Raw genomic sequence first — 24,880 nt, forward strand, 5'->3', positions numbered from 1 at the left:
ATTTCAAGTTGCCTGTTGGCCATTTGACACCTACTGTACATGGCAGCTTCAGCATTTCCCCAAGCACCCAGAAACCAACCACTATGACTGTAATGATTAGGAGATTATTCACATATATTATTTTATTTTAAATAATTTATAATTATTTAAGAAAAACAGTAAAAAAAAAAAAAAAAATCAATAGAACCAGTTTCTTAAATGTGAATATTTGCCAGTTTTCCCTAATCTCTTGTGCCAGAAAACTCAAAAACTCAGTATCATTGGGATTTTGGATGTTGACTGTTATGTTATTTTTCACTCTTTTCTTACATTGTATACACTTAACAACAGTGGCGGTTCTACATTGAATTACACCCTGGGCGACACCCCATCTGAGCGCCCCCTTCCAAAAAAATAAAAGACATTTAACACAAACAGCCATGTTTTAACAATATTCATATGATAACAATCTCCAACTCCAACATTGCCAAAACAATTTAGAAATTAAAGTTATCAGAAATTGAATAAATATACTCTATATACATGAAAGTGGCAAAAATACAAAGTCCCACAGTGCTCTCTGGGAGAAGGTAAAAGCACTTCTAGTCAAGGAGGCTAGTATTTTGCCTTCTCCCGGGAGAAGGTAAAAAAAAAAAAAAAAAAAATCTATTCAAGGAGTTTTAATTTTATATTATTATTCTCTGCTGTTATGTGTGTATATTTTTGCCACTTTTAGAGTATATTAATGTAATTTCTGATAACTTTCATTTCTAAATTGTTTTGGCAATGTTGGGGTTGGAGATTGTTATAAATATTGTTAAAACATGGCTGTTTGTGTCAAGTGTCTTTTCTTTCACTCGGAGGAGGTGTCGCCCAGGGAGTAATTCAATGTAGAACCGCCACTGCTCACACTCTTCCAACCTAGCCACCATACTGAGTCAGGGTGCCGTTTCTACATGCATATGCTGGTGGTGCATGCTGGGAGATGGGGACGACGCCAATTTGCTAATTCCCCACACAGTAATATGATAGATAACAGAAAACAGCTTAGCGGCGCAGATGATTTTTTTTCACGTGGTTGTGCCGCCCCCCATGTGATACCACCCCGGGCGGCTGCCCGGTTCGCCCGTGCCAAAAAACCCCACTGCTTAACAATCAGCCGTATATACTGATGATGAAAAAAATAGTTTCAGCCTTACAATTCTCCACCTTTTCCTTGTTTTGTGTAATTGACACAGAAAAAAATGTAAGCTATTTGATAAAATACAACATCACAATAAATGAGCTCAATATAGAAAGTGAAGGCCTTAGAACTTAGGTTATATCTGGTTAACTCAAATGATATGGAGTAAACCTCTGGCCCTTTGGTGATTGCTAGTTCAGCCTCAACAAGACCTCTTGATGATGTTTATTTCTGGTACAGCAGCTATGTCACTCAGTAGTATTTTCATCAGCTAATTACATGTTATGTCTTGCCTGTTTGAATTTATGTATAAGGTGAAAGATAAAAAAAAAAATCAAAAACCACACAAGTATAGGTCTAGATGATCACAGTTTTGACGTGGCATGTTACATGTGCATACAGCTAAAATGGACAGGAGTACTTTTAGTGTCGATATTGCGAATTTAAAGTTGGTAACAATACAGATTTTTTTTTATGTTCATGCTTCTTTAGGTAGCTTACCAAACATTAGCATGGAATTCATACTTGTGCAAACTATAAAAAAACATTTTTTTTCTTTATATAAAACTTGATCAATATCTGATTCTTGGCATTCTTGATTTCTTTTTATAAAACTGTTAATAAGAAATATGATTTGCTTTACAAGAGATACAGTACAAATAATACTGTGAGTGCAAAAAATAAAAACAGACATCTGATTATGTGAGAGTAAAATGATGAATATCAGCCTGCTATTGCATCCGTAGTGAGTAGTGAAGATTCTGCAGCAGACAGTCACCCAACTTCACTGCAAAGGTCCTTATGAGAACGGCTTCACAATCTTCATGGAGATGTAATTCTGTGGATAGAAAAATACATTTCAGTGATAAGGCACTGAATTAAGATTCAAAGTGTTTTAGACAAAATAAAACTAGTGTTATGATGGATAAAGCAAATTTATGTTAGTTTCAGTAGCAATAAAATAAAGAAATTATCAAACTGAGAGATCTTACAGGTAGAGAGTAGAACAGAATCCCCAGGAACAAGACCACCAGCAGAAGAAGAATCAGTCCAATGAAAATCCATTTGAATCTGCGCCAAACTATGAACTTCATGGTTTTGCAAGGGTTTGTAAACCAGAAGAATGATGTGTCAGGGCGGCTGTTGAAAAGAGACAAACAGCAATGATGACATTATGTAAATCCAAGTAAAACAACTGATAGTGTTGTTTTAGAGAGCCATGTTTCTTACTTGGGTGGTTCCAGTTTGGGATTCATGTTGGGCTCATCTCTGCCTTTCCCAGAAGGTCTCTCCTCCATCTCCTTTTCATCCACTATTTCCAAGGTCATCTCTACTTTCCCCTGTGAAATTTGGAGACACATTCTTAAACAGTGACAAGGGAAAAAAATTAACTGCTTTAACTTAACTATTCTGCAGACATAAACATACACCAAGCACGTGTTTCCCATCCTGTTCAATCACACATGGCCACCAGCCTCGTACAGACTTCTGGGAGAAGAGTGAGTTGGGTAGTGGTTTTTTGGAGGAGGCTGAGCCTGCCATCCCTGGCAACATCTTCAGGCTGCACTTCTCTGGGGTCTTCGCAGGGGGGATCAGATTGAGTAGGTCCAGCTCAACTGAACCTGTGACAGAGATATGGATAGAAAATTAGTATGTGCCTTTCTGGTGTATAGATACAGAGCACATAATGGATCCCTGTTTTTCAAGGCATAAAATGTGATTAATAAAAATTGTGTTTCACCTAAGTAGTCATCCAGAGAGAATTTGTCATTGTCCCATATCTGGATGATCAGTTTAGGAGGAATCCTAAATTCAGTTTTGTCCAGATTCCAAAAGTGTTCCTGCACAAAGACATTATCATCATTTCTTGCCATCATACCGTCACAACGAAAATGATATGGTTATGAACAACAACCACTAGATGCTTTGTTCCTGATTCATGATCTCACTCACTTTCCTTGAGATAACACACAGCTGTTCTGCAGGCAGATACTCAAACCCAAAGATGAACCTCCAGTTGAAATTTCCATCACCATCCAAGGATCTGTAGTGGACATCTGTCTTCTGCTTGTCCTCCTCCTTTCCTGGCATCCATCTAGGAAACATATGTTTTGTTCAGATTAGCTACTTGTGAACTAGTTCAATGGTCAGAAAAACATGTTTAAATAAAGCACATGCACAAAGCACCGGTAAACGGTAAAGGTAACAGCAAAAGTATTGTACCCTTTAACATAGATGTCACTCATGCTTTCTCCAGTGATGCTTGTTTCATCCAGAGTGACATCAGTTGTGTTCCAAATGATGGCCCGCAAGAAGTACCTGTTTCAAAAATACCATTATATATCATCTCTCAGTGCATTATGTTAAAATACTATTATTTTCTAAAGACTTTCTTACTTCTTGGCTTTCCGTGGAGTGATGTCAAAGGGAGGCCCCGGCAAACCAAGGTTCTTGGGGAAAATGTCTACCCACATTTGAATTCGTCCCTGCATTTGTGAAAAAGGATGGCACTTTTAATCAAAGCTTTTACACAACAACATTGAAATATTAATTTCACAGAGCAGTATGTTCATACTCAACTACTTGTAATTCCACTAAAAAAAAAGTAATGAAGTGTTATCGATGTTGCTTTCACCTGGGATAGGTTGGGCTGATAGGAGCTACACAGGGTTCTGGTCTCTACATGTTCTGGTACCACGCCCTGGTCTCTGAGGACATGCAGGGCTAGCCTCTCTCCAGCTGGGCCCAAGTGTGGGTGGATCACAGAGTTTGCTTCTGCAAAAACGTGTGTGTATATCACAAAAGACAGATTTTGATGTATATTAATATAAAACAATTACAAATACTACAAATAATAAATAGTAACAATCAGTACCAAAATCTTGCAGGTTGTACTGTTTTCCTGAGAAAGACAGTGATCTGCCATCTCCCTCTATGCATGGAAGAGGAACACCCCTCACTCTGGCCACATTCTGGAGGATCTGAGAAGGCTTCAGCTGATCTCTCCACTGATTGATCCCTGACCTGCAAAAATGGTACCAACAGAACCCCGTCCATCTCATTTGACCTTAATCACAGCATGCAGGTGAGTTAGTAATACACAGGTCTGGCTTTAAGAAACTAAAACACATCACAGGAGAAGTCGAAGAACTTGTTGGGTGTGTCACCGTACTGTCGATGTGGTATTTGCAGCCACACTTCAACTGCACACAGATACACACAGTGCATATACTTACACACAGTAAGTCTGTGGGAGGCCACAGCAGGACCTGAAACGAGACAGGAGTCTGTTCTCCAAATCGATGACTGTCTCACCAACTTTTTCATCTCGGCTCAGCAAGTCATAGTCATACACAGCAATCTTCAGGTCCTTATCTTGAGGCAGGAAGCAGGACAGCTCAAACACCCTGGACAAAAAGGGAAGACATCATCCATTGTATTTGTTTTTAATTTATGTTCCTAAACAAACTTATAATTGGTCACCATCATTTGAACTAGTGGAAAATGAACAAAAAGTTGTGTGAGCAAGTTGCATCGTTGTCTCACCTCCCAAACTCTGGATTAAGGGTGTTTGGTTTGTAGTTATCTCTGTCATCCAATGTTCTCCTCCCCAAGGAAATCTTAATGTATGGGTCACACTGAAATGAGAATGCATAACATTTGAACTTAGTTTCATTAGCTTCAAGCATCTTTTTCATTTGATAAAAATCAAGAGCATACAGTTTGTGAGACTTAAATCTGGATAGAGATTTGTCATTCAACCAGGGTGGTTGATCGGTTGCAGCTTCATACAATACTCACCATGCCATTTGTATCCTTAGGCTGCAGGTCAATACAGCGGACGACATATATTCTGACCAGGCACTCCTGAGGTCCGCTCTCAGGGAGCTCTCTGAACTGGCGAGGTGGAGCTGGTACCCCTGGGTCATCAGACAGTGGGTAAATCTTGAATGAGCCCTGTATAACAGCAAAGAAGACAGTGCTATTTGTCGTATAATACCTCTTGTTTTGGGGGTAGAATGGCTCCAGACATAAATTTCAGCTCCAGAAGTACTTCATATTGTAGCAAACTATCCCTTCACAGACATAGTTGCTTCCTTCCCTGACCCAATATCTCAAAGGCTAAATCCTGTACTATTTTGTGTCTCGCCAAATTAATCAGTTGATTTCAATTGAAATTCATAAATTATCCACCAGAGGGCAGACAAAGGCTAGGAAAAGTAGTTTCAATTCAGTGACTGCTCAGATTACGATAGCTCAGGTGTAAGGACAGAGTGACAGTGATACTCCCACACAACCTGGCTTTGTTACCTTGAACTCTCCCACCACAGAGGGATCCTCTTCCTCATCTTCTGTCTTTCCTCGCTGAAGTTTGAAAGTGCTGCAGAAATCAGTGAGTCCCTGAAACTGTTCTACCTCTTCGAGTTCACAGTTATACACCTGAAAATCACATAACACGATAATAAAGACACAGGGAAAATGACCAACTACATCTGTTGAAATTGTGCATTATGTGTCGCACAAAACAAAAGCAAACTTTCATTATTATGGGCTCAACCTAAATATATTTCATTTTAGTACTACACTTTCACAGAACTCCCACATTGTTTTTCATCTAAGAACTAATTTCTCTATATCTCCCTGATGTCTGACAGCTCATATCAGCATCTGAGGAAATATCTTTTTTTTTTTGTTGTTTTACATGTGTACTACAGCAAACTCCTATCTCCAGACGATGTGAGAAAAAGGACTATTTGGTCAAAACCCTGTCTGTCAGAGGGTTTGTAACCACAAAGTCACAAAGCTTGTAAGACCAGCACAAACTCAAGGACAGATTAAATCAGGTGTGTTTTCGCAATGTGTGATAACACATTCGTACCTGTAATGTGTCATATCCCTTTTGCAAGTAGGGCCCACACTTTTCATTCTCTCCAACAGAGGCATAGAACTTACTCCACCAGTCTACTGCTTCCTCCTCCTATACAATGGAGAATAATGATGAGCTTAGCATTTTTAGAGTTGCTATGTATCAGCAGACTATCTGTAAAGGGGGAAGTCTCACCTTTTCTGCTGTAAGCTGCAAAGTGGGAAGCAAACAAAGAATACTCATCAGTAAAAAAAACACTGTAGATGTAAACATCTGGCCACACTACTTATGTGACTGCAGTTTTATTTACCTCAGTTTTCGCAATGGGTCTCTCCTCGATGTCTATGACAGCATCTCCCTGGGCAGCAGCTATCATTGCCACTGTGAAGTTCATGGAAATGGATGAAATAAATCCCTATTGCACGTAGCTGGGTGTGCACGTATGTGTGACAGTCCATGCATGTGTGTACATACCTCTAGCCGACATGCAGACTTCACTGTTAATGCGATACGGGTCACAGCGGAACTTGTCCAGGCAGTCGATGGTGCATTGACCCACTACAGGCTTCCTACCGAAGGGTCGGTGGTCGATTACTTTCAGCACAATAGGAGGGGTGTACATCTCCTCTTTGGGAAGAAGCTGGGGAAGAAAGAAGATACACCTCAACAAATCTACATATGCACAGGGGCCTTAACATTTGGAACAGGACATGCTCTAGAGAGTTTTATGGTTAGTACCACTTTGAGCAGCAGCACAGATCCAGGGAAGTTTGGGTTCTTTTTGAAGTTCTTGATTACAGCAGTTTGAACAATCTCACCACCACATTCCACTATCAAACTGGGAGAGGAAACTGTGGCCAACTGGTAGGTCTTCATGTTCCTCAAACCCCATGTCAAGACCTGGTATCAAACAAACACATAAACACACTTGAAAGAGACTAGAGTAAGCAGATCAAAACAACTCACATGGTGGTGAGAGATAAGTGTTAGGAAGGAAGGGAGTTGCAAATGAGAAATGCAGCCACAATCTTTACAGAATCTTAGGGTTGGGCTGGTCCTGTCTGATCATGTAAAATGTGGAACTTTATACCAACTGACGAAAGGAGAGTACCTCAATGGCAGTGAGCTGCACTACAGGCCTGATTCCCTGGGGAACCATGTAGAGGTTCTCCCCCCGCCGGGGAGGGACCAGGGGCAGATCTCCGTCATTCACCTGTAGGGCAAAATACAATATTATTTCCTGCATATAGATTCATACAGTGAAGTTACAGTCTGTTCACTTTCTTTGAGTGTCTTCTGTACCTTGTCCTTCAGTAGGAGCTCAGCAGCAAGCAGTACCTCCCCAGCATTGTGACCCTTTTTGATGACTGGGAACCACAGTAACTTAGGGGTGACGGCCAGACTGGGGTTTAATTTTACCACTGGAAGGCACGTACAGCAACCCATGGGCTCATCTTTACCCTATTGAATAAAGTGCAGGAGCACACAAAGACTTAGCAAAGCCTGATCATATTCACTATGAACTCCAGCTGCTTTACTAATGAATAATTCTCTATGATTGTGTGATTTGATCAAAGGTTTAGCAGATTAAACACATTACACACCACTTGATCACTGTCATACAGCTCCAAGACCACATCAGGAGGGTTGTGGACAACTGTCTGTGGGTCTCCATAGATTTCAATGTCCTCAAAGATGAGAGTCTGATCCCATGTAGGGTTCAGAGTGGCCCTTATGACTTCTGTGGTCTTACTCACGTGTAGGAATGACACATGAGCGTAGGGATCTGGAGGGAGACCAGGGTTTTATTGTGATTGAAATGATTGGTGTTTAATGTTATATTCATTGTCCTTCACGAGTAGATTTCACTTATTCCTCCTGACTGGGATTGTACTTTGTCTGCTTATACTCAGCCATAATTTCCCTGTTTTATTTTTACCTGAGAAGCTGTCTTTGTCCATGGCACAGAGATTTCTTGCCTGATACACGTACACCCTCAGGTGGTACATGTGAGAACCTGCAGGGAGATAATCTTTGTCAGCATGCAAAACTGTACCACCACTAAAAACAAAAACATCTCACAGGACAACAGCTACACTACTGATTAGACGTGCACATATTTCTCCAGGATTTGCAGACATTCAATGTTATCTTGCATTAGGACCAGTCAGGAAATTTATAGAAACTTGAGGCATTTCATTAGCCTTAGTGACCACAAATTAATCTTATCTGGCCCATCTACTTACGGCTAAAGTGGCAGGAAACAGTGGGAGTGTTGGCACCAAATAGTTTGGCGGCATCCATTTTACTGGCCTTCTCGTCAACATCAACACCCTGTTAACAAAATGCAGGTGTTAATAGGAACATTTTACGGCAAACAACTTGCAATGTGAAAATGAAATCTGAAGAAAAGAATGCAGAACGAAAAACTTCCTGAGTTATTTGCCAACATCTGACGGGAACAGGCACGTGCAGAAGAATAATGAGAGGATATGAGTCACATGGCTTAAAGTAACTCTCGTTGCCATGACAACTGCCTCAAATAAGGACATTTAAGAATACAACACACATTTAGCAATAATACTTAGAGGAGTTAAGTAAGACTCTCACTAATGCCCCTTCCAGTCTGAAGATGGCAGAGGCTCCAATGGAGTCTGATGGGACCATCTTTCTCCTCCAGCAGCGGCGGCGGAAAGTGTCAGAGGAACGCTCCTTCCTGTGGAATTTCCAGCCAATCAGGGAAGAGTATTCCCAGCCTTCCCCCGGGTCTCGTCGCTGTGGAAGAGACAAGGACAAGGAAAGAATGAGAAACTACACTCATAACATCTCTCAAATCTACATTTTTTTTTCTCATCTACGGCATCCTCACCTCAGTGGCAGCCACTTTGTCAGATATCTTCCTCCTCTGTCTCACGAGTCTCTTCCTGCGATGGACATGGTACATCTTCTCTGCTGCAACCCAGGATTTGGGCTTATCATCGGGAGGAATGGTAACCCCGTATTCCCAACCTAATATCAAAATACACACAGACCTTGTCAGACTCGCAGTACTTCAAATATGATGGTTCTGATTACATATTTCACGTAGTGTTCATGTTACCTCTCTCATCTACAGCTCTGTTGCTGTCAAAGCTCCACTCATCCTCCCAGGTCCATCCAGGAGGACACTCAAACTCTGCAGGGCTCTGAGTTTTTTCTCCATTCTACACAACAACGACATTATTTAATGTATATGGATAATGGATAACTATCTATTTGTAGAATTAAGTTCTTTGAAAATTAAAATCTATATTTACTTTTGGTTCCATGTTAATAAACACAAATTATTTGTTTTCAATATTGATTTACCATTTGATTGTTTAAGCTATTTAAGCAAATGCTCTCAGTAATCCATAAAAATACTGGTTGATTACAGTTTCACAAATTCAAAGAGTTTCTCTACTTCTCACATTACTATTAATAATCACAATATTTAAACCAGCATTAACTGATTTCTTTGGCCACTTATGGCCTGATGAAGTCCAATATTTACTCTTTTTTTAGCTTTGTTTTTGCTCTCCAACACCAACTCCTGAGGGAAATATCTGGTTCTTGCTAAATGCTTCAATGTGTTTACCAGCTAGTCTCTGTTGGGTGGATAATCTGCAGTGGGTTTATAAGATTTTTTTATCTGCTGCATCTGGAATGAGACTGAATTGAAACCAGTGAAGCTATGGGCCATAAAAGAAAAACACTGAGATGAAAGATGCTAAACTGCTCCATAGAGCTAAGGGCAACTGTAGAGTGGAGTGATAATTCCCTGTGGGTTCACCAGTACAAGTGACTCCTTCTACATTACACATAGTTGTTCGATCCACTAAAAATACTGGGTATTGTGTATTGGGTATTGTTCAAATACCCAAAGTGATGCCATAACCATTAGAAGCAGCCCTAATGGAAGCTACACATCACAGCCAGACAGACACAGGGTCAGATCCATTCCTAAGCACATAACATCATAAAAGAAACTGATAACATTGGAAGCAAGCAAGAAAAAACAGGCTTTTGTCCTGTTATCTTCACCCACATTTTTTACATAGTGTCCCAAAAGTTAAATGTGCGTATGTCATACCACGTCTGTGTAGGGCTCTGCGGCAGGCTTCCACTCCCCACCAGGAAAACGTGTTTCATTCTGAAAAACTTCATCTGTGAACTCTGTGTGGCCCGCGTCTGCTTCTATTAACAGGCTGCAGAAAACACCACCAGAGAGTGCAGGTTGATGAGAGGCATTGTTGGCATAGTAGCTATGTAGGACCATGCTAACAAGCTCAGAAAGACCAGGGCCAGAGAGCTGACTTTATTTACATGATCCTCAGCGGGAGAATGTAAACACTTCAGAAACCGGAGGCATTAAGGGAGGGAAAGAACCAAAACACTGGCTGAATTTCCTTTTCATTTCCTGTAATTGTGTTTACAACATGGCTCTGTACTGTGGCTGGCACAAGTGGTCATTATGATTACTGCCAATTAACAAAGGATAGAGCTGAAAAATGAACAGGATTCTGGAGCGTGTTCAACTGCAAAGTGATAACAGGATGTTTGTACTTGAAAAAGTACAAGCCATGAGTCACAGGGGGCTGTGTGTGTGTGTGTGTGATGAAGAAAGACATAAACTTACCATCGCTCAGGGTCAACAAACCAGTCTCCCTCCCATTCCCATCCACGCGGTGGCAGAAAGCGTTCTTGTTTGAGTTTCACCTTTCCAGTCACATCAGAGAACTTATGGCGACCAACCAGTCCGGTGGTTCCCCACTTCCCAAACACCTGAGCCTGGTTCTCATACTGCAGAGAGAAAACATCTGTGCTTGGGAACAATATTCTACACAAAGCATAGTAAAAGTCAGGGAAAACACAGATGAAATCAGAAATGTGCGAACGTATTTTTGAAAGAGCTAATGTTCTGTACCATTTCAGCATACACGCTGAAGTTCCCCTCAGAAGAGCTGTTGAGCTTCTTCTCATGGGCAGAAAGACCGAACCACATGTTGATCCGCAGCTGAACAGGGATCCTCAAACCTTTGTTTTTGTCCATGGGGTACTGATGAATACAAAGTTATCCTTTTAGTTTGGGAGGAACAAATCTTCATTACATATGTCACTTAGACTTCAAGTAGACAATAGGAGTTATATATCCCTCATGGTAGTACCCTAGAAATCATAACGCAACTGCATACAATAAACAGTATGTATGTCGACTGGTCTTGCACCTGCATGAAGATGGTTTGAGTCTTTCCACAGTGTTTGCCACAGGCCTGCTCACTGAAGTTGGAGTACAGGATCTGATTGGCTGGGACTCGGGCAAAAGCCACCCGCTTCTCTCTCCTCAACATCCAGATGATCACATCTGGCATGCTGTTCTGAGGCTGATGGTGACACACAAAAAAAAAACCCATTTCAATAATTTAAGTTTCATTGATATCTTTTTGAGCTAGGTAACGTCATATTTTTGCTAGAATTGGCAGCCAGCGACCCTTGTAATAAACACCAGAGCTGCACACAACCACAAAATAGTTCTTTTCCCGACCTCTTCTGCCAGCTGCTTGATTCTGTCCAGCCAGTCTTCAATGTCACCAACAGTCGCCTTAACATCTGTGGCCTCTTCTCTCATGCGACTCGCCATCTCTCTGATACTGTTTATACCAGCATCACGCAGGTTTTTCATTTGGAGGTCCAGTGAAGTCACGTTGGGCTGGCCCTCCAGCAGTGGAAGCTGGAAACTGTCAGAACACAAACCAAAGTAAAACAACAACTGAATTTGGCCAAAAAGCAATAACCACACTACATTTATCTAATGATAAGTTACATTATAGCATTACCTCATGCAACCCACAGGTCCAGTGTGGGATCTGTCTAGACCTGTCTTACCTGCTGAGATCCTCAATCATGTGGTTGATGAGTTTCAGCCAAATCTCTACCAGACGTGTCTCTGACACCTTGGCTAAGATGGCTGTTTTCAAAGAAGTGAGGTGGGACTCCTAAAATAAATCAAGGTAAAAAGAGATTACTAAGTCATACGATCTGTGCAAATGTGCAATATTTAGGGAAATTCTGTTACCAACGTGTCACTGTGACTTGTTCTCACCAATCTCTCAGCGATGGAGAGGAGAATGTTGACAGAGTCCAGACGGTGGCTGATGTCCTCCCAGTATGACGTGAGAATCACCACAGGCCTGGTGTCACCCCAGGGCAGGTAATAGTAGTGATTACCTGTGGGATACAAAATAAATATACCCAGTCATTTTCAATACAAGCTGTGAAGTTTACCACATACTAAAATTTGTTGTCCATGTGGTTCTTACTCTCTTCAAGACCCCCTAAAAAAAAACACAGACTTATTGTGTGGTAAATAGTTTAACTACATAACCATGCATTGTCCACTGTCACAGTAGAGTTGTGATATTCTACTGATACTACTATGAATTCTTAAATTCTCACAACTGGACAGCAATTAGACCAATTGTCTCAATGCTTGTGTCATGAAAACGCTAGAACCTAAAAACATAGTCATGGGCCAGAAAGAAAAGTTAAAACACTGCTGATTATAACATGTAATAAAGCTCAGAGTCATTTTTGTGAATTCTTGCAGACTTCGTCTTCTCGTACCATCAAACACAGCAAAGCTGTACTGAGTGGTGGACGCCAGGGGCTTGCAGGTGGAATCCAGCTTGTTACCATAGTTACCGATGCTGACCTCAAACTGAATTGGCTCACCCGGCTCCTGGAGCATACATGCACTGTGGAACACAGCACACAGAGAGTACTTCCTCCTCCGCTGGTATTTCTGCATTCAATTAAAAGAACATGTGGCAGTGTTAGGAGTTAAGGCAGGAATATTTTTGTTTTCTGTTTTTTTCTCTCACTCACTTTTGCCCAGACCAAAACTTTTGCTAGGAACTGACCTACCGATCGGCATTTTCTGTAGGGAAACTCTTAAAACCCTTGATCTTCAGAGTTAAAATACCAGAAGACAGCACAGTATGGAGTGTATACCTGTGCCACCAGGATGTCATCACTGGAGATGTCATCAACATTTTTGTCAATCTTCCCATCCAGCTGAGTGGACAGTTCAACCAGAACCCTCCCCCTGTAGGCAACCCCTTCACCCTGCAACACATCCAAATGCAAAAATCTCAGGTAGATGAGGATGAAATATCTTGTGTCTATACTCAGTGCTGAACCCTCAGCACCGAGCTGATTGGGAAGCGTTACCTTGCCAAAGTTGAGCTCCTCGTATGGGTCGGGCAGGCCAGTGAATTCTCGTGGGCTTCCGTACAGGTTGACATAGCAAGGCCCAAAAGCCGGAAGAAAACCCACCTCTGATTCTGCGCTGCTCACTGTAACACACAAGACACTCAGTTTAAACAGCAGTTTAAACACACAGTTTCAAGGCTTACAAAACAATGAGGTGTGTGAGACGGATGCACAAACCAAAGCACAGGGTTAAATATTTGTTATCAAGGTCAAATAAATCTAAGTATCTACTTTGTAGCTTATCGTGAGGTCTTTTTATGAATATTATTGTCCAATATCAATTTTTAACACACTAAGTGACAACAATCATTACAAAAATATAAACGGCACAATTACCTTCAACCTCCCCACCAGAGGAAGACATCTTGCTCAGATTCAAAAACATTGTTCCTATGGCATCATCCCTGGTTAGACGATCCCTGCCAAGAGTAAATTGGAGTGTTGGAATATTGGTTGTAGTTTTACTGTCACTTGTGCAGTATGAAGGAATTTTTTAGCTCTTACCAGTCATACATAGTCAGCTTGATGCGTTCACACATAGACGGGAACTACAGGGAAAGATATGTGTGTTAATTTGTGCTGAAGGTTAAATTATTTTTGAAATTTGATACCTATTAATATGCATCTTTTATACCTTGATTTGGAGATTGATCACTTGATTCCACTCTGGATTAGCATTTTTCTCAATGACTTTGGTGCACAGCTAAAACAAAAAATATGACAGCAAATCAACCATATTCAGTTAAACATTAATTTTTTTTTCTTTTTACTTAAACATGAAATACCTTTTTCCCAGCAAAGCTGACTTCCAAATATGGATCCACCAAGTTTTTCCTGTCTCCATCCCCTCCAAAGACTTGTTTTACCGTCTGAACAAAAGCATCATCCACTGCAACATAAATTAGTCACTTAATAAAAGTTTCTTGAAGGGATTTGACTGCATTACGCTGCAGAAAGTCATGAACTTCTTGATTACTTACTCTGTGGCATATCCTCGGCGCGGTAGACTTTAAGGCTCAGAGTGGCCCATCGCATTGTGATGCCAGCTGGCACCAAAAGATTGCTTTCTATGTCATCCTGCTCCACACTTATCTCTCTCCTTTCAGACTGTAGCCAGAAGAGGAGAAGAGAAGAGAGGAGAGGAGAGGAGAGGAGAGGAGAGGAGAGGAGAGGAGAGGAGAGGAGGGGAGAGGAGAGGGGAGGGGAGGGGAGGGGAGGAGAGGAGAGGAGACTCTGTCATGATTGTTTTCAGTGCTGATCTATGCTCTGTATATAGCAGAGGAATCTGATGGTGAGTAAGAAGGTACTCATACCGGTGGCTCATCTCCAGTCCCCATAATAATTATGCTGACTTTAAGGTAACCTCTGGCCCCTGAGCTGGAGTCATCAGGATCACTCAGGAGAAGCCATTTCCTCATTATCGCATGACCTGGACATGGTATAATAGTCAACATGTTCAAATACCTACATATAATACATACAAACAGATTTTCCATTTTACAAAGTATGCATTTTACATGGAAAGACTGACCTGGTTCGTCATAAATGTAGCCAACATCCAGCTAGGTAACACATGAAAAAAAAAATCTGTCAGCCTGCTGGTGATAAAAGCCACAACTCTGCTACATCGAATCCCTAATAGTGAGTAATAAATCAATAAAGGTCAAAATTCTGGGATAAATATAGCAGATATAATGACTTAAAAGCAGTTGAACTGGCATACCTTGAATTCTCCCATTAGACTGTCAGCTCTGAGGGAGAAGGAGTCATAAACCTGTCAAGAAAAAGCAGCAATACGGATTCAACAGATGCAGAAAATCCCCAATTTTAAAAGCATGTTCATTTGATTTTTACAAAAGAAATTTATCTACGCACCCGAAGACTAATGCTCTCGTCAAACAGTTCTGAGGGGAGCATGTTGACATTGTAGAAAAACATCTGAGGGACAGAAAAGCCCATAAATGAATGACTCTTTCTCCTGTCGTTGTATGTACAATACAGTTTGATGTCAGAACACACTTTGTTATGGTGGCTGTGACAAACATTATAGGACTTACAATTTATGAAACTGAGATGCTCATGCTTTGGCAAAAGCTAAGAGAAGACAAAATGGACATGAGATGAGTTAGATACAGGAGAAAGCTGAGGACACTGCCTTCAAGCGCCACTATCATATCACCGCTGCCAAAAAAAGAGAGAAATACCTCAGGAGGTTATTGAAGCTGGTGGGGCATTAAGTGGCAAAGAGAGGAGGATGTTAAAAACAGAAAAGCGAGGTAAAGGGCACGAGTAAGTGATCACCTCCACATTTCTTTAAAGAGAGAGAAGCAAAGTGTTTTTGTGATGCGATGGACTTGTTACCTCATCAAAGAACGGGTTGTTTCCTCTTCTTATTCTAGTCCTGTGGGTGTGTCCACATGTATTCACCTTAACCACTGGTTTGATGTTGTTGCCAGGCAGCTGTCGACCCTCGATAACCCGAACACGAATCTGGACATCGCAAGGAACAGTGAAGGCAGGTGAACAAACAGCGTGACAATTTATCAGGATCCTTTTTTGAAAAGGTAGCATTGGTTCATTTGGGTTGACAAATACCAGCTTATTCAGTACAAACAAAAGGCTGCTCAAATACACTTCTGGGCCTATGACAGCAACAAAAATGCTCCTAAAGAAAATCACTGGTGTGACATTGTTTGACCTGATGCAAGAACAAAAGGGTTCTCAAATGTTTGCAATTCTCTAACATGAGGGATAATTGTTATATTTCACAGCCCCAGCCATCAATGTATATTTACATTGGTCACTAATAAGCTGGCATTTGTTTTTATTCCAGGAACAGAGCAATCAAAACCCAAACAATACCTGGAAGTCCTGAGGCTTATTGGCCAGGGCTCTGTGTCTCTTACGGCTGAGACGGACTGGTTTGTGACTCGGTTTCCCAGGCTGGTTTGGTGACGCCGGAGCTCCTGGGCTTCCACCCTGACCTCCTCCCTCCATGTCTGCTTCCCCCTCATCACCCTCATCGCTGCCTCCTGTCACAGTTATCACAAACATTCTTTGTAACAGCAGGATTTATATCCCTCATAAACAGACAGCAAACACCCTCCGACTGGGGAAAAGCCTGCATAAATAAAAAATCAGACACTACCATCCATCTACTACTTAACTGTGTACTTACCACCATCCACATGAGGCGTGTCTCCTTCAGGCTGCTCGTTTAGGTTCGGAGTGGGGTTGGTGGGTGGCTCATAGCCAATGAGCAAATTAACGGTTGCCTGAAAAAATATGTTTTCTCAATTAGCATTATCATCGCTGCTGTACCAGATGATATACCAGAGGATTCAGGAAATTCAACTGCTTCCAGCAGACCTATACAGACACCAGGCATCATCCAGGTGTCATAAGTAAGCACAGAGAATATGTTTAGAATATTGGTTTTTACCCCAATAGCCTGTTGTTTCTCATTTATCAAGGGCACATTCTTGGACGGGAGGGATTTCACTTGACCACTGGCCAGGTCTCTCAGAGAGATTTTTGCCGAGCCAATGAATCTGAAAAGCAAACATAAACATAAATAGTTTGGTCAGAGAATCATACAGTCATTAGCAAACGAATCATTGCAGCTGGACAGAGACAATCACCTTTGTTTGAAAGGGTAGCAAGGGTAAATGGCACAAAGAAACAATAGGGAGGATGCTTTCCTGCGATTATGAAATGAGGGAATTGGACCCAGTCCTTGTCACTGTGTTTGCTGGTAGCACTGGTTGGCTGACAGTTTCCACTTCCCAATTTCACTTCTTCACACATTATGACAAACTAAGCACCAACACCTACATTGTTACTTTGTATACCAAACACAAGTCGTAGCAACAGTGATTAATAACAATGATAGATTGCAACACATTTCTAAAACAACTGCAAACCAAATAGACGCATCACAATTTAAATTGATTGCGTGGTCACAAATGGAAGCCATAAGGCCAGGTTTCCTGTTGACAAAATCCAGTTTTTATGGCCATTTTTGGCAAAAGAATCATTATGGGGCAGCGCAGCAATAGCATCTTTCAAGAGAACAACTTGCAGATTTTGTTCTATGACAAGGATCAGCTGGTTATACAGGAAGGAAAAAGTGCACTAGAAAAAAAATGAAGAAGGTGGAAACAGTTAACATATGGAAACAGTACCACAGGCATGTGCCAGGCACTCTGTGGTCAGTTTAAAGGATGACAAATATAAAACCAAGAAGGCGGGTTTTAAGTAAGCAATACGGGAAAAGTAGAGTGTATTCATGATTATGCTCTGGGACTTTTTTCCTTCTCTCTTGTTCTCAAAAATTGTGCCACTGCTTATGATTACACAGAGCTTGAAAAAATGTGGGCAGTCCTTGGAAAGCAGGGTCAGCTGTGGAGGGAAAATCTGGTACAGCAACCTACTGCTCCTGACATTGCAAATGCCACATGCAAGGACTGGTTTACACAGATTAACATTTGTATACATAACTCTCTTACAAAACTCAAAAACAAAACTTTGGACTCTAGTCTCAAGTGTCTGGATCTGTTCCAGTGAAGACACAGAAACAGACTTTTTAATCGCAGAGAAAGAGCCAGTGGATAATTTTCCTGGCATACTGGTATATTTTCCACTACACACATTTCACTTTTAAACAAAGCAATTTTTTTTTGCCAAACAAACTGGGTAGCTGAGCAACTGGGGACAGCTTATCTTGGTACCACAAATTAAATAGCCGTTAGGCTCTCTGAGTCACATTGCTTTTCTAAATCTTCTTAGACTCTAGACTTGGTCACAAAGTGTTGCCTCTATTTCCAATCGAACCCCCCACACCCCAACCCCAGGACATCTGAGTATCAAATTAATTGTGCAAAGCATTATAGGCCAAAACTACTAACAGTCGCTAAACATGTGCCAATGACAAGCCGGAGCAAGCTCTCTTATTCATGCGTTGCAGACAGTGATCATGGAAAAATATCCAAGTGCATTCGTGGCTGAGGCAGACACCCCTCACCCCTCCCATTGTGTCTGCCTGTAAATTATTTATATTATCACTAGAGTGACTGAACGCAAATGTTATCACTAAGTCTACCTTGCGAACACTTCAAAAAGACAAAATGACTCAGTTACATGTGTTACACCATGCACATATGCACCTAACATATTGGAAAAAAAGAAAATTAAACAGAGTAATAAATAGCATATATGAGTTTGAGTTTATTGTTTGAGAAACTTAAGAAGAAGTGGATTTTTTTTTCCTTTTAAGGCAACATTCCTCCCGTAAGAGCTGGAGAGCTACTGTGACGGAGACAAAGGACCTCCTTTCCTAACCCTGCAAGTCTTAACATGGTCGCAATGAGTCCTATAGTGGTGATGCAGCTCAGTGAAGTTAAAACATGCTGCTCTGCTCCTTAGTAAAAGACCATAATAACTATTTTTAACCACAGTTTTGAATACATACTGCAGTACAGTAGCTGTAATATTGGTAGTCAAGCCACAGTTACTGAGAAACAGTCACTTTAACAGATTATAACCACACATTTACCTTCTCTAAAGATAAACCTCTGAGGTGCAGTGAGGTTTTCACTTTCAGTCATCACCTGCTCCAGCTGGTGTAACGTGTGTTTCTCTTTTTTTTGGGAGGGGGGTTTCTGTGGTGACCGCATACACTCTGTCATAGGGGAGTTACTCCTGCCTTTGTGGTCCTCCTCCATAAATTCAGAAGTGTGTTTAAGTGTTGGGTAATTTCTCATACTGGGAGGTCAGATGAGGGTCATGTATTCATTCACTTCAAACAAAAAATGTCATGAGCACACTTGTATTAAGTTTGTATTGCTTTTTTAGCAGGACACATGTTGGAAGGTAACACAATTACAATAAGACATGCAAGTGCAACCATTTCTTTGTGTCTTTGTGTGATGCTTTTCATACACATACTTATCTTTGCCGATTGTTTCGTAGTCTTTCACTATCACGTTGATGAATGAAGATGCATCCAAGGAAGAGCCTTTCAGATCAAATTCAAGCACCTGTAATGTACAGTAATTTTAACACTGGTAATTGCAGTTCCCAGGTCAGTAACCACTCCCTAATAAGCAAACCCACAGACTGTAGCTCTACCACATTACAGCTAACCTTAATTCCCACTTACTTCATTCCAAACAGGATTAAGTTCATTGTCAATTGCCTTGGTTTTCTTTTTTTCACCTGCAAGCAAAAAGGAAAGTCATATTTATTGGCATAAACTACAGCTACAATAATAAACACACAAACAAGCTTCTTCCATCCAAAAAGAAATGGCCGAACAAACATTTTCCAATTTCCTGGGAACATTTCATTTCATGCTGCACAGAAGCATCTAATGTAAAAGTATTTTTTAAAAAAAAAGAAAGAAAGAAAAAGTCCAAGCCTTCTGGTCCAAACAGCTGCCTCCCTTTGGAGACAGCTGGTCATTCTGCCCTTATAAGGATGAAATCTTTTGTACAAGAATCACTGTCAAAATACAAAGAATAATACATAAATTTCTGCTATATTTAAGTGGAGAAGTGATGTCCAAAACCTTCAGGATGACAGAAAAGATGATAATTTGAATACTGTGTGCATGATCAGTCAAACTGTTCACCGAGGTCAAAAAAAAAAAAAAAAAAAAATTTGTCAGTGCCATCTCTTACCTCTGAAGACAACCGCAGCTATTGGATCTGGGTTTCCAAGTTTCTTTTTGGGGATCCCACTGGCGGACTCAACAATGACCCGCAGCATTTTCCAAGTCCAAGTTTATTCACACTAGCAAATCATATTCCGCTGAGAGACGGTGGGTCCTCGCAAAGGGAACTGAAAATCACAGACGTTAAGAGGAGAGGAGCGGATACCGCAGGGCAGCCTCACTTCATGAGTCACGGGCATAAAACATACACCTCCCAGCCTGCGTGCTGTGGATTAACAGGCGAGAAAGACTTACAAAAAAAAAAAGTAACATGTGCAGCATGGCCGACCTTTCTCGTTACCTTTTCAAAATGCTCCACACTTAAAACTCGAATTTACTTGACATCAATATGCAGAGCTACGGTTTCATACCTTCTCCATCCAGGTAAACCGGTAGATTCAGTCCACTCTTCTCTTGGACTGCAGCGCCCCCAAGTGGTGGTGGAAATAATGTCTCCTTCCCGTGCTGTCGGAAATTCAAGCAGATCTAGACGTTAACAGTAAATATATGTTAACAGTGTATTTTCCAATAGATTTTTTTTTTTACAAGAGGTAAGCCTAAACACCTTAATATTACCTTAATAATATAAACACAACTAAAATACGATCGCTAAGGGATCAAATAATGTTTTGGCGCGGAACATTTAGCCGGGGCTTTGAAGGCAACACGATCATTTTATGATTTCAGTACTTTGTAATGTAGAGGAAACAACATATAAATTGACATCAATAGAATGGACTTTGTGAATCGGTTATTTTAAAAAGTTATTAAGGTTTGATTTTAATCTCTATTATTAATGTCTTTACTGTAGCTAAAACTAGTGTTAGGTTTAAACACTAATTTAAACCTAATACTATAACCTAACACTAGCTAACATTAGCTAGTCTAACTAACTTTACCTGGCCTTATCTTTGTTTTGTCTGGCTAACGAAAAAACAACGTCAAGTAAAATATTTTTGTTGTTGTTGCTGAGCAGCATAGTGTTACTGTCTGGGAAAAGGGGCGTCCAATATCAAGTTTAAAATCCAGTCCAATCACCACTGAGTGTGAATTAGTTATTTACTAAGCTAACGCTAGCTATTTTTAACTTGAGCCAGCCGTCACAACATCTGTTAAACAGAGGCATTTAAAAGGTAAAAATACAAATCATCTACCGTTGCCCAAAGAATCTCACTTGTAGGCTAATGTCTACAAACTATAAACTTGGACCCATTCAGAATGTTTATATTTGAAATTGTATATTCTGACATAACATCTTAGATGTATTATTTTTTGTGTCTGTCTTGTGTAGTATTTGTGAGCAGATGACAGATGGCGGCCTCCAAATATAAGCGTTTCCTCAGGAAAAAGCACACCACTGATATGGTTGTCAGCAGCCTGAGGAAGGAGAATGCCTATCTGAAGAAGACCCTGGCTGAGCTGTCTCGTCAGCATTCAGAACATTACAAGCTAGTAGAGGTAACTTAGTCAAACTATTGCTCAGTCTACCACACTACTGCTCATGAGTTGACTCATGTTAGTGTGAACCCAACATGAGTCAACTAGCCAAGGTCGTTCTCTCTGTACAGTAAACTCCACCTAATGGTGTTTCCAGTGAGAGCTGTGTACAATGTGTGTTTTACTAAGGGTAGTGTCTTATGGTAGCTAAGCATTAGTGAAACCACTTTTTCCTCTGTGTCTTTTGGCAGAGATTCCTCTCTCTTGAAACTGTAAGGCTGGAGAATTATCCGCAGCTGATGGCCAAAGACGAGAAGACTGCTTTGCCTTCAGAGCAGCTGAGTAAGAAAGGAGGGAATCTGATGGACGAAGTGGCCATGAGGAGAATATCCACTTATTCCAGAGAGATTGAAGAAATCAAGAATAAGCTTGTGAGCGTCTCAACTAGGTGTCAGTATCTTGAGAACAAAGTTGCAAGGAAGAAGGTACAGCAGGACTCATTTGATTGCTATACTGAGGGAACAAACCACATCTTTACAAGCTAGAGACACAACACACAGTATGTGTTTAGTTATGACGATCACAATAGATTTGGTTTTTCTAATTTAATAATTAAAGTGTTAGACGGTACATAGAAATACTGATCTTTTGTTGTGTTGCTACTTAGGGAGCTGGATTTACCAAACCTTTCTAGTCTCTTACCAATTTTATGCCAGTAGATGGCAGCACTTGTTTACAAATGTCAGTCTTCCATTTAGAGGAGAAGCGCCATACTCCATTAAAACCCATTACCCCATCACAGAGCATACCATCATTGTGGTATAATTGTGGATAGTGTAGAGGTTCTAACGCTTTGTGTTTTGTATTTACCAAATCTTGTGTTTTGTTCCTTGTTATGACATTTCACAATGTCATGACATGGTCAGTTGCTCTTTCACATATGTGTAAGACTGTGCTGGCTAATAGACTTGTTGTCTATTAGGGCTCCAAGTCAGATGAACAGACCTCTGTGACAGAGCTCCAAAATCACCTCAGAGATGTAAGCGCCTTGTTGTTGCTAGACAGTTTGAAATGACTGTTTGTATTTTTCCATAAACGCCTAAACCGCCTTTCTTTATTTTCAGTTACTTTTTGCTTTCTGCTTTGAGTTTGTGCAGTTGTTTTTAAGTAAGAAGGGGAGCTTGTGTACAGTGTACATGTCTTGCTGAGTGTTTGTGCTTTTGAGCCATCCCCCTGGCACAACCCTGTTTCTGTCCTTCTCTGTTATGTGCTTCTCATTCTTTTATTCAATCCCCCGAGGCCTTGGAGAAGAACAAGCAGTGGCTGGAATATGACCAGCAGAGAGAGGCCTATGTGAGGGCAATTATGGCCAGAATGTTATGGCTGGAGAAGCAGCTGAATGAAGCCAATCAGGCCCGCTCACAGCAGCACAATGAAGACCATTCAGATGGTGAGCCAGAGGGGCAGTGGGCAGTGGGCACTCAGCACTGGGGCAACAAGGGGCAACAGACTGTCACAACAAGGTTTTTAAGATATTGAGATTGCCCTGGAGTAGCCCACTATGACAGAGTTTGTGACCGTGCACTGCACTTTCAAAATCATGTGTTTTATTACCACATGGTGCATGTCTAAAGCTGTATCTGACATCCTTGATTTTGTGTGCGAATGTGCAGATCTCTCCGTTTTTGTTTTTTTTTTGTCGTCTGTTTCTCTCATTATAGAGAAGGAGCGAATGCGCCAGATGCAGGAGCACTATGAAAGACTCTTACAGAAAGCCAAAGACGAGCTGCAGGTGCTCAGGGAGCAGGTTGACATCACCCACCAGAACCTGATAATAACTCAAAACTGGTATGTCTGCTGTCTGCTTTTTTTTTGTAGTGGTCCCATTCAAAGTTGGAGAAAAGTTGGAGACTGTTAGGATGGTAGTCAGCTACTTGCCTTGTAGTTGCAGGGAAAGGGAGGTGGAGGTGGAGGAGCTCAAGCAGCAGCTGCAGAATGAAAAAATGAACCCAAAAAGTTCAACGGAAGATCACTGTTGCTCTGAGGATGAGGAACTGAGGGATGAGCCCGAAGACCTCCAGTGCAGACTGGATGAGGAGAAGCGCAGGTCAGCTAACTTTGAGTTGCAGGTACGTCTTCATTGAACTATTTTTTCAGTAAGTAGGAAAAGTAAAAAGAAGAAAGAAATCCGCTGAATGAAAAACCAAACTTCTCTCTTCTCAGGCAAATCTCTTTCAGAAGTTTATGTTAAATCGTCACCATGCAGACCAGGAAAAGATTGCAGACCTGGAGCGACAGGTATGAAAGGCACACTCACTTTGAGTGAATCATCTTAGATTTGATCCCATATACTCCTTGCTTTAATAAATCCTTGGTGTTAACTTGAAATTGAGGGATGTTGCTAATCCACCCACTCTTAATGATGCCGCAGGTTAATTACACTGTGAACGGTATGCCATACTTTCTTACCTCTGCTTTCCTTCCAAAGGAAACTCAGCCCTCACATGAGCAAAGGAGAGATTTTTTTTTTTATCTGAAAAACATGCCACCCACACTTATGCAGTATTAAAGCTTTGACTGCAATGGTAACTTTTTTTTTTTTTAATTTTAGATCAAGATTTCCTCACAAGACCTCGAGGATGAGAGGCAGAATTGTTCGTATTTAAAGAAGCAAATGGTCAGAGTCCTGAAGACGCTGCAAAAAACTAAAGCTCATGTGACAAAGTCAAAGGTTGGCATGAATAAGCAAAGGACTAGAACTGTAATTAGACTGTGGTCATTTGATCCTCTATTAATGAAAAAATATATATATTTATTAGTGCAGGTTTAAGTTTTGTTGGTTAAGAATGATAATGAAAATCAGACTTAACCAGCCAGAGTCATATTAACCAGAACTGACGGATGACTCAATTTATACTGTGCTAGAGAGACCAGCAGGATTGCAACTCATGTCAAGCAACACGCCCGCCCTCCCAGCTCTCCAGAGACAGCCTGACATCCTCCGCTCACAGCAGCTTCCTGGAGTGTCCCGGCTGCCAGGCCGAGTTTCCTGCCTGTCACTACCGGGAACTGATGAACCACCTGGAGATCTGTCTCGACTGAGCTGAGCCTTCAGCCTCTTCAGTTCTGTATCTTCTTTAATATGGATTGATTTTGATCCACACTGTTTAACCAGAGATACAAGTTAATTTAATAAACTACAGTGTTCAGTTGCTGGTTGTTATTCTTGATTTCTTTGCCATAGTAGCAGTTTGGGTCTTGGGATGGCAACATCTGACTGTGGTTGGTCAGTCCAGGCTGAAATATCTGACCTGTTGAATGTAAAATTGGTACAGATGTGTGTTCCACAGAAGATGAAGACTGGTTCCTTGCCGTTTCATCTAGCATCATCACCAAGTCCAATTTTTTATTT

At 41.0% G+C, this 24,880-nt stretch overlaps 2 protein-coding genes across 4 annotated transcripts; one reads left to right on the forward strand and one right to left on the reverse strand.

Moving 5' to 3' along the window:
• Positions 1-1,372: 1,372 nt before the first annotated feature.
• Positions 1,373-20,385, reverse strand: myofl (myoferlin like). Its single transcript, XM_041049317.1, has 53 exons — positions 20,000-20,385; positions 19,480-19,535; positions 19,266-19,357; positions 16,762-16,870; positions 16,498-16,594; positions 16,182-16,351; positions 15,681-15,809; positions 15,195-15,257; positions 15,043-15,093; positions 14,851-14,881; positions 14,633-14,748; positions 14,300-14,426; positions 14,105-14,208; positions 13,954-14,022; positions 13,824-13,867; positions 13,656-13,738; positions 13,278-13,402; positions 13,059-13,172; positions 12,672-12,849; positions 12,151-12,275; positions 11,934-12,043; positions 11,593-11,785; positions 11,276-11,431; positions 10,975-11,106; positions 10,687-10,850; positions 10,141-10,255; positions 9,130-9,232; positions 8,899-9,038; positions 8,640-8,804; positions 8,276-8,363; positions 7,969-8,046; positions 7,634-7,815; positions 7,332-7,490; positions 7,141-7,242; positions 6,768-6,929; positions 6,504-6,669; positions 6,340-6,410; positions 6,225-6,239; positions 6,042-6,140; positions 5,474-5,602; positions 4,964-5,119; positions 4,709-4,800; positions 4,399-4,569; positions 4,038-4,186; positions 3,798-3,937; positions 3,560-3,648; positions 3,386-3,481; positions 3,116-3,257; positions 2,904-3,003; positions 2,591-2,784; positions 2,393-2,502; positions 2,155-2,302; positions 1,373-2,000 (listed from the first exon to the last, which is right to left on the reverse strand). The coding sequence occupies exons 1-53, from the start codon at positions 20,085-20,087 to the stop codon at positions 1,962-1,964; spliced, it is 6,126 nt and encodes a 2,041-aa protein (XP_040905251.1). The 5' UTR covers positions 20,088-20,385; the 3' UTR covers positions 1,373-1,961.
• Positions 20,386-20,475: 90 nt separating this feature from the next.
• LOC121189327 (centrosomal protein of 55 kDa-like) lies at positions 20,476-24,656 on the forward strand. 3 transcript variants are annotated; one of them, XM_041049318.1, is made up of 10 exons: positions 20,476-20,582; positions 21,323-21,489; positions 21,720-21,899; positions 22,451-22,507; positions 22,768-22,918; positions 23,190-23,316; positions 23,414-23,597; positions 23,692-23,766; positions 24,080-24,199; positions 24,394-24,656. In XM_041049318.1, exons 2-10 carry the CDS (start codon positions 21,343-21,345, stop codon positions 24,568-24,570), a joined length of 1,218 nt encoding a protein of 405 aa, XP_040905252.1. In that variant the 5' UTR covers positions 20,476-20,582; positions 21,323-21,342; the 3' UTR covers positions 24,571-24,656. The 3 variants fall into 3 exon arrangements, with proteins under 3 accessions (XP_040905252.1, XP_040905253.1, XP_040905254.1); XM_041049319.1 differs by having other exon boundaries at positions 24,080-24,145; XM_041049320.1 differs by having other exon boundaries at positions 24,398-24,577.
• Positions 24,657-24,880: the final 224 nt, after the last annotated feature.

Source organism: Toxotes jaculatrix, chromosome 11, assembly GCF_017976425.1.
Source record: "Toxotes jaculatrix isolate fToxJac2 chromosome 11, fToxJac2.pri, whole genome shotgun sequence".
Classification (NCBI taxonomy): Eukaryota; Metazoa; Chordata; class Actinopteri; family Toxotidae; genus Toxotes; species Toxotes jaculatrix.

Excerpts from the sequence above, each read along its gene's own strand:
- myofl (XM_041049317.1), bottom strand. The coding sequence starts at position 20,087 with ATGCTGCGGGTCATTGTTGAGTCCGCCAGTGGGATCCCCAAAAAGAAA. Across the intron at positions 16,871-19,265 it reads GAAACAATCGGCAAAGATAA|ATTCATTGGCTCGGCAAAAA; the intron begins GTATGTGTATGA and ends TTTGCTTTTCAG. Across the intron at positions 8,047-8,275 it reads TGTTTCCTGCCACTTTAGCC|GTTCTCACATGTACCACCTG; the intron begins GTAAGTAGATGG and ends ATCTCCCTGCAG.
- LOC121189327 (XM_041049318.1), top strand. The coding sequence starts at position 21,343 with ATGGCGGCCTCCAAATATAAGCGTTTCCTCAGGAAAAAGCACACCACT. Across the intron at positions 21,490-21,719 it reads AACATTACAAGCTAGTAGAG|AGATTCCTCTCTCTTGAAAC; the intron begins GTAACTTAGTCA and ends GTCTTTTGGCAG. Across the intron at positions 23,317-23,413 it reads CTGATAATAACTCAAAACTG|TTGCAGGGAAAGGGAGGTGG; the intron begins GTATGTCTGCTG and ends CTTGCCTTGTAG.